This window comes from Bacillus rossius, chromosome 16 (genome assembly GCF_032445375.1).
Source record: "Bacillus rossius redtenbacheri isolate Brsri chromosome 16, Brsri_v3, whole genome shotgun sequence".
NCBI lineage: Eukaryota > Metazoa > Arthropoda > Insecta > Phasmatodea > Bacillidae > Bacillus > Bacillus rossius.
The window spans coordinates 27736782-27750647 of record NC_086343.1 but is presented as its reverse complement, the minus strand read 5'-3'; the positions used below and the strand labels follow the sequence as shown (position 1 = coordinate 27750647).

At 43.6% G+C, this 13866-nt stretch overlaps 1 protein-coding gene across 2 annotated transcripts in view; it reads left to right on the top strand.

Moving 5' to 3' along the window:
• LOC134540049 (uncharacterized) overlaps positions 1-13866 on the top strand; it is a 212193-nt gene that overhangs the window by 14196 nt on the left and 184131 nt on the right. For both annotated transcript variants that reach the window (XM_063382494.1, XM_063382493.1), the window contains exons 8-10: positions 1413-1600; positions 3111-3293; positions 7126-7396. In XM_063382494.1, coding sequence (XP_063238564.1) covers positions 1413-1600; positions 3111-3293; positions 7126-7396 — 642 coding nt within the window. The remainder of the gene's footprint in view (positions 1-1412; positions 1601-3110; positions 3294-7125; positions 7397-13866) is intronic.

Here is a 13866-nt window from a genome sequence, read left to right as displayed (position 1 = left end):
TTTAAAAATAAAATAGTTAGGGAAATCAAAAATTTTGGTCAGGTAAAGACAAGAAAATTTTATTACAGATTAGCATGGACACCCTGTTAAATGACAGTTTCGATTGATTTAACATTTTTGAAGAAACCTATTTCAATAATTTGAAACAAAGGGTATTGTTGAAATGGTGCAAAACCCATGACTTACGTTATTCATAATTGCTGTGTATTATTGTCTTTGAGTCAGTTTTAAGTGCTTGCTACTTCTACTGAAGTATAGGGCCACAGTGTTCAATTGGTCAGATCACTTGTCTCTTTTCATAAGTGGGATAGGAGGATGTTGCCGTGAGCTGTTGGGTTTTCTTGGGGTGTTCCCATTTCCCTACATCCTTCGTTGACCCTGATGCTGTTGAAATACTTAGCCACAATTCAGTAACATAGTTCATTCATGAATGAATTCATAATTCTTTCATTCATAATTCTTTCATTCATAATCCTTCCATTCAAGTTTTCATTCCTTCATTGTTGATTGATTGATTGATTCATTTATTTATTCGCTAACTGTGCTGTGATCATTCACTCTGTCTTTCAATCATTGTCATTCACTCATTCTTTCATTCTATAATTAATTCATTCAATCACTTTCACATTCACTTACACCTACTCTTTAGCTTACTGTCTCATTCACTCAATTTCTTGCTTAATTGCTCACACTCTTATCTTTCTCTCATATCTCACTCTCTCATTTGTTCATTCATTTGTTATTTCACTCATTTATTAGTTTGCTTCGTTAATTCATTCATTTGTTAGTTTATTCAATTTGTTAGTAAAATCAGTTTGTTTGTTCATTAATTTTTGACGTGACAACGTCTAATAAATCAATGAATGCCGGCTGCACGCACGAAAAGTGTCCCGTTACGCACATTGTCCCGTTACGCTGTGTCCCGTTACACTCATTGTTTCGTTACGCTTTGTCCCTTTACGCTCATTGTACGCTTGCGCCGCACCGACAGAAGTGAAAACTTAAAACTTTGTTTACAAATGTGTAATATGAAATAATTTCTACATCAAATGTACGTAAGAAAATGAATCAGATTACTAGTATAATTTCAAGTATTTATTCTTTTATCATTAAAATAAAAATGATTCAATTTTATTCATAAAGTATGCAATCATTTCATCTATGTTTTGTTATGACGTTGTCACGTTAAACTATAGTCCGTAAACCGACTTTACAGACAACCAATATTTTTTGTAAATCATTTATTTTTACATATTCATCTGTTTTTGCATTCATTTGATCATACATTCACTTGTTCGAACATGAATGAATTAATTCATCATTCATTAATTACTTTTTTTTTTCTTCATGCTAAAAATTTTTTTTTTGTAGTGATTCTTGATGACCTGTTTGTAAATGAACCATGTTCGCAGGAGATAAACTTCAGCAAGGCGATGCTGCTGTTGGACACGACCTACGTGGTGCCCACGGGCGTGGGGCTGCCTGTCTCCTTGAACGCCGTAGGGACCGGCGCCATGAACGTGGTCCTGTCCGGCCTGCTCAAGGCTTCTGACTTCCTCACCACCCGCCACCTGGACATCGAGAGCAAGATACACCCGAGGTGAGCTTCCTCGCAGACCTGCGACCCCGTGGTCCGCAGCTCTCACCCGAAGGGAGTCAAGGAAACTGCCCGGGATAGTCTGGATGACAGTCGAGTATCATGTCTGCGCCACCTAAGCATTTCCCGGGGGATGCTGGTTGGAGTTCGGTCTTGAACTTACCCCTTAACGTCACAAATACAAGTGTATGCTGTGCAGTAAATGAAAAATGTAAACACTCCTTGCAAAAAAAAAAAAATTATACTAATTGTAGAATCCTACTTTAAAAAGTATTGTTATATAGATAAACACATCATTATCATAAGCTCACCATGGTCATAAAGTGCAAGAGGCTGCACAATTGCACTTCATATAACAATTGCTATAGCATCATAGGTATCGTGTGTGTTGCTTTCCATGACGGTTTCGGATTTGGCCGTCTTGATTCAGATTTTCAATGATTTATTAAAATCACTCCAGGAAAATGCTGGGATAGTCCCTTACGAGGCCTTTCCCAAAATCCCAGGTCTGTTTCGTGTGTTACCGACTGATGACCATGTGGTGATGAGATGTTAAGGTTTGCTCTTACACGCCAAGTTGGTTATTTCGTTATTGATGTGTAACAGTATGTCACTCTTTAGACCTCCCTGGCTAGCTCAAAATTCAGCCTGAAGTAGACATTCATGAACACTTGCATAAATAAGTTGGGCGCTGAAAAATCAAGTTAGTTCCAAAGAAATTGTGACAGTTGTCAATTTGTTACTGAAATAATGTCTCTCTGATACAAAGTGATATTAACGTATTTTTATTGATATTTGAAGAAAATTCACAGTTATTGTGGCAGTCATTGTGGTAACCACAAAAAAAAAGTACATGTAAAATTTACAAACACGCAGGTACTGGAGAATGAATATTTAAAGATAATTAATTCATAGTTAAGTCCTGTGGATACATACGAACTCACAGTACGAGGCTGAAGGACTACATCCTCGGAACAATTATGGGATCACTAGGATATTGTTATGAGCTAACACCTGTGAACTGTGGTCAAAATTTCTAGTTAAATGTTCCGGAAGATGAAAAAAATTTGATAATAACAGGTAGTGCCCAAACCACAGCTGCTAAATTCTCTGTACTCACATAACTATCTTATTTTGTGAGCCCACGCCCGACCGTGACCTACTCGTTACCTCGTCCAGACAAAGACTAACGAAAGAGCTTACACAGCCGCATCTGCCCGACAGATGCTGCAGGTGCGTACCTATCCAGCCAATCATAGCACAGCCCTTAACAAACCATAGCTGGTTGTCAGTGACACCTTATTGAAGCATAAAATTGTATGTGTATATATAAGTTAAGTGTTAATATCTTTAAACTTATAATGCAAAACCTTTCCTAAGTGAGATTTTTGGAAGAGGGGTTTAAATAACAAGAAAATGAAGTAACCAACTGGTGTGTAATACCAAGCCTCAAGCCCAAAAAAAAAAGTCTGTAGTCAGTCTAAATAAAATTATGTGTGCTTTTGGTTTGCAGCATTGCGCTTGACGTGGTCGGTACAATGAGCGTGGATGCGTACTACGCCAGCACAGCCATCAAGCTGAAAACGAACCTGTACACGTCGACTGCAGTCGAAGGTCAGCTGAAGGTCAGAGGTGCGCGGCTGGTCAGCCTCAACTTCAACCTGCCCAAGAACAAGGCGGAGATCTTCACCGCAGAGTGAGTGAAGTAGCAACCCCATCAATGTCTCCCACCGTTGGGACTGGTGGCTGCTGGATATATAATTTCCCTTCGAAAAATTGTACATCCTTGTGTTTTATAAAATTTTCTAGCGATTCCCTGTACAGTCAGAAAGTAATTTAAAAATAAAATTTAAATATGCCACCAGCTATTAGTACTATAAATTTAAACTTGGCATGCCTCTGATGTTTGAATTTACCATTGCCCAACTGAAGGCATATATTCCTTACTTAATTCTTCCTCCCTCAACAAATGCTCTGGTCTAGCGTCGCTGACTGCCGATCAGCATCCCCGGGTTCGGAGTGTGGTCACCACAATTAAATATTTATATTCTTAGAAATAATATCACGCCAGCGCTCCCTAGCTTAGGAAAATTGAACCAATGTGGCCGCCTGTTACTTTACCAGCAGACGACAACAGTCCTCGGCTCGTGGCCCGAGCACATGGTGCCATGCCCCCCTTGCAGACCACATGGTGCCACGCTCACCTCGCCACGTGGTCCGAACATGTGGTCCCACACTCCCAGAACAAAGATGGCGCCCTTTTGCTTACAGTGTCCCAGAACTATCACGCTCACCCTACTCGCAAATGTATCCAAACATTGTTTTTGCGTGAGAGTTCCTATGCTTTCTACTGCAATATTTCGTTATTTGCAGGGAGCTTACAAAAAAAATTGACAAGGAAATAGCCTGCGGTCTGTTCTCTCTTGGGAAAGTGGAGTGGGTAAAAAAAAAAAATAGACGGGGAAGGGAAACATGGGATAAAAATAGAATTCTTTTACTTTGTATTTTTTGTATGACCAAAAAGGTTGAAGAGGAGAAGGACGAAGGACATCAGTACCATGTTTCTACGCAGTTAGCTGAGACATGGGGCCATAAAGACTTCACTTGTATTCTACTGGAGACAGTCATATGGCACAACCAGTATTCCAGGGCGACCCTTACTGTTGAAAATGTTATATAATGGTGCAGCCCATAACATAGTGCTGTTTGCCGGAGCATGACAACATCTTGCATGTGCTCTTTACACTGGAGAAATATTGAGCAAACATATTGGATAACACTCCAGGATCATTAATAGTAGCACCACTGGATTTCAGTGATATCTGTTTGTAATAACCATCAGTCATTAATTCTACATAACACCAAAATTTCCTTGGGTTATGTTTGTAGTTATTGCTAGAGCCACGATTATATGGTAATGCGCGATAAAACGAAATAACACCGAAAACCGCTTGAAAACACGAAATAAAACGAAATTGTGCGAAATCCGCGATATGTCACGAAATTTCGTCTATCCTGATTATTTACGTTTTTTTTCCCATTCTGTAAGGACAATTCACTACCTTCAGCACAATCAAATATTTCTTACAGTAACTAGCAGCCATATATATTATATGCGATGGTGATTCATTATAGATTTTAAAATGAAGTCTCGGAATTAACGTAATATTTTCTTTAAACGGTAATCTTGTGTACCATAATAATTTAAGATGTTGATAACTATGATACAATGGCCGCCGTTCACTTTCTGTAAATACAAAAATAACAAACGTCCAAAATATGTTTTTCTAAGATTACGTTTTTAATCATTAAAATATTACACACTAAAGCGCATTGCTTTTACTGTTAATTTAAAATAAAGTACGTAGGCTACGAAAATAAAATTAACCCTGCTTAACGTAACGATTGTAAATAATAAATAGTACATGTTTATGTCGGTATTAATTTTCACGTACGTATGTTGGTATTCGGTATGCGTTTGTATTCGCATCTATTCTCCATTGTTTTGATCTTTCCAGCACAGCAAGTTTTTGCGTATTGAGAGGTTAAATTCTTCCTATGTGATCAAAATTTTTTTGATAATGCCTAAAACTAAGGATTTTGCCAGTGACCGATCGAAAGAATTTTCCAGTGAAGGATTTTATATCAGTGATAAAATTTTAATGTGCAAATTCTGTAACTGCAGGCTAGACTACGAGAGACGCGATACGCTTGTGAAACATGTTGCGAGTGAGAAACATAAGCGTTCGAGGCAAAACTCATCTGTTAAACGACATCCTTGTCTAAGTGTCTTTAATGCCATTAATTTGCGGTTCAACCCAAGAAATGTGAGTACGGTTAGCATAGAAGATGCAAACCTACAGAAGTCTCTGCATAACTTGCCTTCTGTTTCCCATCTTCCCATTGATACATTCATACATGGCCATGTTGCTTTCAAAAAAATAATTGAGGATGAACTTTCATTGACAGAAACAAGCCAAATTTATGTTGCAAAGGTACTTTGCTCCCTTAAAGGGGACTACAGTGAATTTGCTCAAGCCAGTTTAAGGGCAATCAGGTTCCCAACATCAAATGTTGATGCAAAACGTTCATTTTCCAGGTACTCACTGGTAGTTAGTGACAGAAGACAACGTCTCACTCCAGAAAATGCAGAAAATTTAACTATGATAGCATTTCAATAAAACCGTCTTAATAGTAACTTTGGAAGTGCTTAATTGTGTAATTTTGTAGTGTATGTGATTGTAATTAAGTCGTGAAATTTTTGTAGTTATTTAAAAGTTTGAATTTATGAATTTGCAAATGAACTTAATTATCTATGAATTTGCAAATGAACTTGATTGTAATTAGGTCATGAGGTTTTAGTGTTTATTAATATTTGTTTTAATAAATTTGCATGTCGTACAGAAAAGCAAGAAAATTTTGCCGTGGGTATTTTGAGCAAAAAAATAAAACCATATAACACCGAAATCTTTATTTCTTTACACCGAAATTTGTCTTAAAATAACACCACAAAATCTTGACTCTAGTTATTGCAGATCGTTTGAGACCATTGGATTTTGTCTCTAGTAATTAAAAATTTCACTTGTTTATGAAAATGAGAAAAAAGAGTAATAGGCTAGTATATTTGTTAACTTTGTTCGTAGAGTTTATGAAAATGTTTTTTTTTTGATTTCAAAGCTTGAATTAATTCATTAGAGAACAATGCAGGATGTTTAGATGTTTTTTTTTTTAATATAAAGAGGGAAGAAGCTGCTTATATTACCATTAATACTAGTGTATAGTTGATCAACGAGTTCATTTACATCATTACACTTATAAACATTAGACCAATCATGGTTTTTAATTGAATTGTAAAAACCTAGAAAATTGCCTTGAAAATTCTGTGATGCTTGCGCACTCATGCACTGAAAACACACAAACTGCAGCTAATGATTCACGCGCCATGTATTTTAAAATGGCTGTACTGATTCAGAAATCTTCATGGGCATGTGCAAAACAACTCACCAAAGTTTCATCACAATCGGATCAATGGTATAGGAATGCATATGGGACAAACAAACAAACCATAATTTTTATACATATATAGATTTTCCTAATTCTTCAAAATTAACCTTTTTTTTGTGGATGGGCTGGTCAAATCATTGAACCCTCAAATACCAACAAATCTCTTGTATACTGAACCCCTAGATGTTGTACTTTTGATATTTAACTATGTAAACAAAATTGTGATATATATTAATTTGAGAAACTGAGATCCTGAAACAAACATTGGATGATTTGAAAACATAATTTTATTTTTTACCTTTGAGACCTAGATTTATGTAAAGGTACTTTTTGATCTGAATTTGAGGTTAGGCTTTGAGGAAATTTTTTTCCGACCCATCATTGGAGTTCTACAAGTAGTTTTTTTCTTTTTTTTCTTTTTTTCGCACTGAGGTTGAATCTAGATTTGTATTTTGCTTCATTCTGCGAGTTTAAAGTGCGAAGGTAAGTACGTTCCTGAAGTTCGTCGGTGGCGTGTTGGCCAGGTCAGAGCTGATCGTGGCGAGGGGCGGGGAGGAGGAGCCGCAGATCGGGATAACCGAGGGGCGGACGGACGCGCACGTCTGCACCTGGACCTGGCTGGACAAGACGCTGGGGCTCCAGTTCTGCGGCGACCTCCAGTTCCCCAACGCCAGCCTCAACAAGAACGCCTCCGACTTCATCCTCAACGGCCCCACCAAGTTCTCGCTGTCCCTGCAGAAGGCCGATCCCACTGCCAAGAAGTACTTGCTGGAGTACAAATGGGAGTCCAACGACGTGAGTGTGACCCTGTTCTCGTCTCCCCACTTCTTTCCGCAGTTCAACTTCTCATGGATGAATAATTCACCCAGTAATAAACTTTTTTGTAATTATTTGAGCTCTGAAAATTAGGTGGGTCCTACTATCAATAGCACCCATCATTGACAGGTTTCACCTGATTCTAAGTCCCTTATTTTCCCTACATGTTTTGAGATCTGAAAATGGTGAGGGTCTTTTCAATTGACTGTGTGTCCTTTGTTTGTCAAATGTAAGTGATTTTATTTTGCACCTTTTTCGTGACATGTTAAGCACCCTACATCTTACCATATTTAGTGATGTGCTATTTCAGTACGAGGGGGGATCCAAAACAAAACCGGACTGAGAGCGCGCTGCCATTCATAGACATAGTAGAGAGTTCTCCCGCTAGATGGGGTTAGTAGATAACTTCACTAAACAGCTGCCCAGACGGCGTCAGTTTGTAGGTTGTTTGATAGTAGTATTTTTTTCACTTACTGTTCTCATGTTCCGCCTGCCCAGTCGTCATGGCAGATTAAAAATAACAAAGAGTACTGTGTTTTATTGCATGATTGTCGCACATTTTATACTAAAATCAAGTTTGAAAAGTAAGGGAGCGACGTTTATGCGAATAAAATTTTTTTTGTTTGGTAAAGTTATTCATAATAACAAAACCCATTCATGTAAAGTACATTTATTTAAAAAAGTGGACTATAAGAGAGCACGCCAAACAGTTTAAATTAATGTTATGCAACAAAAACCTTTCTTCAACTTTAAATAGAAAAACAAAATCTGTAACCTGAACGCGAGCCACTTGAATCTGTGATGTGAACTAATGCTTAACTATCGTCGTAGTACACACTTACCACGAAAGAGTGCGGGCTACAAAATGAAGTTAACTTGGCAATCGACAGAGAGTGCACGTTGCATGCAATCGGCGAGATATTGATATTCGACTACGTGTGCGCGCTTTATACAGGAAGCAACATAACCAAACATGAATGATGCCAACTAGCGCTGGCTACATTTTTGTAAGCGGTACACCGCGGCAACGAAATGAACAGATAAAGGTTATAACGTTTAAAAAGTCTTTAAAATAAATTTTACACATCAGACAACTTCGTATTTCCGTTAATTAAATAAGTTAGTGGTAATATCTGAATAAATATTAGATCTATACTTTAAAGTACATAGTTTTATAAGGAAAAAATCCCCACACAAAGCGCCCGGATTTTAATAGAGGGACCAAAAACATCATGCAACATTTACGTGAGAGGTTTTTTTTTATCCAAATTTTGACACCCTAAAATATTGGTGCGACGATTATGCGCGTGCGACAATTATGCGATAAAACAGGGTATGTTAGAAATTTTGTTCCCTATAGTGCGTATACGAGAAGTGTTGTAAAATCACCAAACATTGCGTACCCCATACGTTAAACTAAAGCGCATGTACGAGAACTCTCGTATTTCGGCAAAACTAACGTGATCAAGTTAACACAACACAAATGCGGTAGGAAATGATTACGTAAATTACGTATTTTAAATTACTGGGATGTATTTATTTTCTTTGGCCTTTTTGGTTATAACAGTCAGGTAATGAAAATATTAATTTAATCTTGTGTATTAAAAGTACTGGTCCAGTAAATGTTACAGTACGGTACTAAGTTGACTAGCGTAGTCGCGGCAGCCATCATTATTTCTCGTGTTTTCTTTTTTCCGACGCAAATTTCTATAACCACACTTTTTACATTACGTTTACAATATTATTGTTCTTGAGGTGATTTGCGATGAGCAGGCTAACGTCGTTTAAGTTTTCCAAATGGAGAAAAGATAATGACGACCCGGATGACCCAGAACCACCCCAAAAAAACCGTCTAAAGTTTCTTCTAACGAGCAGCATTCTTCCAAGAAAACAGCAACTGCAGACAGCGGGTTTTGTAATGTAGATAGGTAACTTAATTCACATTCGCCTTTTTTTGATGTCCTATTAAAAAGTTTTACTTATTAAAAATGTTAGGTTATGTCTACCACAAAAATATGTAGATAGGTAACTTAATTCACATTCGTCTTTTTTTTAATGTCCTATTAAAAAGTTTTACTTATTAAAAATGTTAGGTTATGTCTACCACAAAAATATGTTATGTGGCCTTATGCTGAATGTTCGTCATCTTTTTAATATTTTTTTTAAATGAAGGTTAGTGTACACTTAAAAAGGAATATAGTCTTTTTGAAATTTAGATGTAACTTCTTCACGAATTAAAAGTTGGTATATATATAAGCTTGAGGGCTGATCGCGCATTGCCGGTGATTTCGAGATGTTAACTATGGGCGCCACCACGTGGAAGGGCACGTGGACCCGGCGGAGTCTCTCACTCAGGGCGTGACGTAGCCCAAGTGGGGACGAGTTACCAGCCCTTTCTATCCTAGCTACCCAGACCTGGCCCGCTCTAGGCGTCGGGCACGCCACACTCCTAGACTCACTCACCACGTGATTAAATAAGTACTCACTTTATATTTATTCTCCAGATTTAATTTCACTAACACGTCTCTCTACACGCCCGTTACACGTTACACATTACACGGTTAAAAAGCCTGAGGCACGAATCGGTTTAGGTGAGGGCATGGTCCACACACGTGGCCATGCTGCAAAGTATACTTATTACACGGTGATGAAAAAAAAAACTCGACTGAGACAATTAATTAATTAAACAGCCCGCTGACCGAGAGCTGCCCCGAGAATGACGAACGAAAGCGATTTAAAAAGAATTAACGATACAGAAATTACTTGGTCAGTGATGAACAAAGGTTGAGGTCCCCGGGGTGCTGGCGCGTCTGCTCTCGGTCAGTGATGAAGATGGACTGGGCTGAGCTCATCGCTCGCAGGTGGCAACATGGCGCCCTTCGCGCCAACACAATTACCGTTACTGTATTCTACGACTCCGTGCCCCGGCGAAAGTTGAGTAAATTACAGATAAACATTAAAAATATATAAAAATTACTGACAATGGAAAGTTTGTTACTATTTACTTATTTAATGATAATTCATATAAAAGCATTCCTATCCTCGTCCAAGTCCGTGCCTGTTCGGGTCCGCCCGGGCAACGTCTATAGTTATTTAAGGTAACCTATTTAAATTACAGAAAACACAAGTAAATTGCACAACACTGGGGCAAAGATGGATGAAAACAAAAAGGGTTTACAAATAATATTAAAACGTAGCAAATTAGGGGTGCGGCGCACTGCAGCTAAGCGCCCTCTTGCCGGGCTAGACACACACGCACACACGCACGCACGAGCGGGAGGTTTGAATATAGATGGTGGTTGGGCGGTGTCGTATCGGGCTCAAAGGGGCCGCAGGCCCGGACGACGTCAATTGCCCCCTCCGAAAGTAGGCCGATATGACAGCGCCGTTTGACAGATGGTTGGGGGGCGTTGCCTGTACTGTTTACGTCGCGCACTCCCACGTGGCAATGTTGATGTTTACATTTGTGCGGACAGGTGGCAATGTTGACATGGCGGACGGACAAGCAATGTTTACACGATGGAAGGGCGAGCAATGTTTACATGATGACAGTTGAGCAATGTTTACCCTATGGGGGACGATACACACGGACAGAATGGGCGCTGGCTAACTAACCTTGTGGGTGGTGACCCACCAGTTGTCCCGAGCCCCAAATCTGCGTCAGCTGCGGCTGCTGCGTGTGACAGCGCGGCGGTGGCCAGGGCGCCGGCGGGCAGGGGCGGCGGCGGCCAAGGTCAGGCGGCTCGTGGCAGGCGGGCAGCAAGCGCGGGCGGCGCTCGGCACGACCCGGCTCAGCCTCGCCGACAGGCGGGCGCTTCGCGGCCCGTCGTGACAGACGGGTGACAGGTGTCGAAGTCCGGGTGACGGTCACGTTCGGCGGTGGGACGGTCGGGCGTCCCGGCGTCGTGGCGTCGACCTGCATCGCGACAGGCGGATGTAGGGAGCTCAGGCGACTCTTCACGGTGCGGCGTCCCAATGTTGCCAACTTGCGACATTTGGGTGGCGTCTCGTGCGGCAGGGCACTTGACCGGTGTTCCGGTACTGCGGCGATCGGCGTCGGAATCGGGCGTCGTGGCGCCTCGGTCGATTCTGGCGTCGTGTCAGGTGGGCATGTAGGCGGCGTCAGCGTCGGCGTCGCGCGCGTCCGTCTCTTTCGGTCCGGTTCATCCGTCTGTGCCTCGAAGCCAGGCGGGCACAGAGGAGCAAATCCAGGCGGCGGGGCGGCGCTCAGGCGTCTCGGCGTCATGGCCCTGGACATCGTGTCGCAAAGCGTCCTGTTTGCGACTGCGCACTCTGGTAGCGGTGACGACGGCCGGATGACGTCGAAGCCAGGTGGTGGCGACAAGGTGACACGAAGCGTCGGCGTCGAGTCTGGTGGCGTCCGTGGCGAGTCGTGTGGCGGAGACGATGCGGGTTTCGCCGGAAATGACCTTGGTGGCGTCGGGACGGCGGTTCGGTGCGGTGGCGAGGTCATTCCGGCGTCGGGAGGTGTCTCCGACACGAGGCGGGTGCTGGACGGCGTGGCAGACTGCGGTGGGACGGTCGTTGTCGGGCGTCGCTCGGTTGGCTTCGGCGAGTCAAGCGTCATCATAGTCGGGATGAGTGGCGTCAGGTCGGCGAAACGAGGTCTTGCTGGCGATGATGCGTTTGGACCAGCGTCGGGAGACGTCAGGTCGACGAGAGGTGCCGAGGTTGGCGGCTCCAGGACAGGAGGTGGCGGAAGCGGAATTGTCGGCGTCGGGATAAGTGGCGTCGGGTCGACGAAACGCAGTGTGGCAGGCGGCGGCGGGATCGGACTTGTGTCGGGAGACGTCAAGTCGATGAGCGTCGGCACGGCGGGCGTCGGGACGGCGGCCGTCGGCGTCGGGACGACGGGCGTGGGCGTCAGGACGACGGGCGTCTTTGTCAGAGCGGTAGGCGTCGGTAACGTAACACGTGGCGGTGCGGGTGACGTCAGGATGTACCTTCGTGGTGCTGGGGTCGGCGTCGTGCGTGAGGAGTCGGCTTGGTGCGGCGGTGACGTTCCGGCAACGGGCGGCGTCCTTGGCACGGGCTGCGTCGGCGAGTCGAGCAGCGTCTTTTCCGGCGTGGTTGGCGTCGGCGTGAGCGGAGTCGTTTTCGGCGTGGTTGGCGTCGGCGTGAGCGGCGTCTTTTTCGGCGTGAGTGGTGTCGGCGTGATCGGAGTCGGTGTCGGCGTGAGCGGCGTCGGCGTTTCGGGAAGCGTCGAGGCGTGTCGTGGAGGATTTTCCAGCGTCTCTGCCTCGTACTGCGCCTGGGTGGCTAGGTAGGCAGTGCACCGTGCGCACGTGAAGGTAAAAAACTTGCGCAGTACGGTCCATTCACGTTCGCCGATACAGCCACGATGCCACAGGCCGGCACATTCCTGGCAGCGGTATCCCTCGCTACTACCTCCGGGACACGACCTAGCTCCACATTTCGTCACGCCGTGTATGCGGTACTCCGTACAGTAGCCACACTCGTATCCGGCGGCGGTCCTGCCATGCAAGTCCCAACTCGGGCGGGGAAAGTAACACCCGATACACTCGTCCGGATACGGATACATGTCTACGCACGTGGTACTCTGCACACGAACAGTCCTCACGAACACCTCAGCACTGTGTTACTTACTGCGCTCGGAGTCCGTTGTTTGTGCGCGGATTCCTGGAAGCGTGCGCTTGGCTGATCACGTGGCCGGCGCGCCAGAGTCCCGCTATGCGCTCCGCGCGAACAATAGTTCCGGCGCGAACTTTAGTTCCGCGCGCTCCGCGTAACAACCGCCTATCTCACACGCTCGTACAGGTCTGGTTTTCGCGGAAGATGTAACTCGCCCCACGCTCTTGGGCGCCATTTGAGGGCTGATCGCGCATTGCCGGTGATTTCGAGATGTTAACTATGGGCGCCACCACGTGGAAGGGCACGTGGACCCGGCGGAGCCTCTCACTCAGGGCGTGACGTAGCCCAAGTGGGGACGAGTTACCAGCCCTTTCTATCCTAGCTACCCAGACCTGGCCCGCTCTAGGCGTCGGGCACGCCACACTCCTAGACTCACTCACCACGTGATTAAATAAGTACTCACTTTATATTTATTCTCCAGATTTAATTTCACTAACACGTCTCTCTACACGCCCGTTACACGTTACACATTACACGGTTAAAAAGCCTGAGGCACGAATCGGTTTAGGTGAGGGCATGGTCCACACACGTGGCCATGCTGCAAAGTATACTTATTACACGGTGATGAAAAAAAAAAACTCGACTGAGACAATTAATTAATTAAACAGCCCGCTGACCGAGAGCTGCCCCGAGAATGACGAACGAAAGCGATTTAAAAAGAATTAACGATACAGAAATTACTTGGTCAGTGATGAACAAAGGTTGAGGTCCCCGGGGTGCTGGCGCGTCTGCTCTCGGTCAGTGATGAAGATGGACTGGGCTGAGCTCATCGCTCG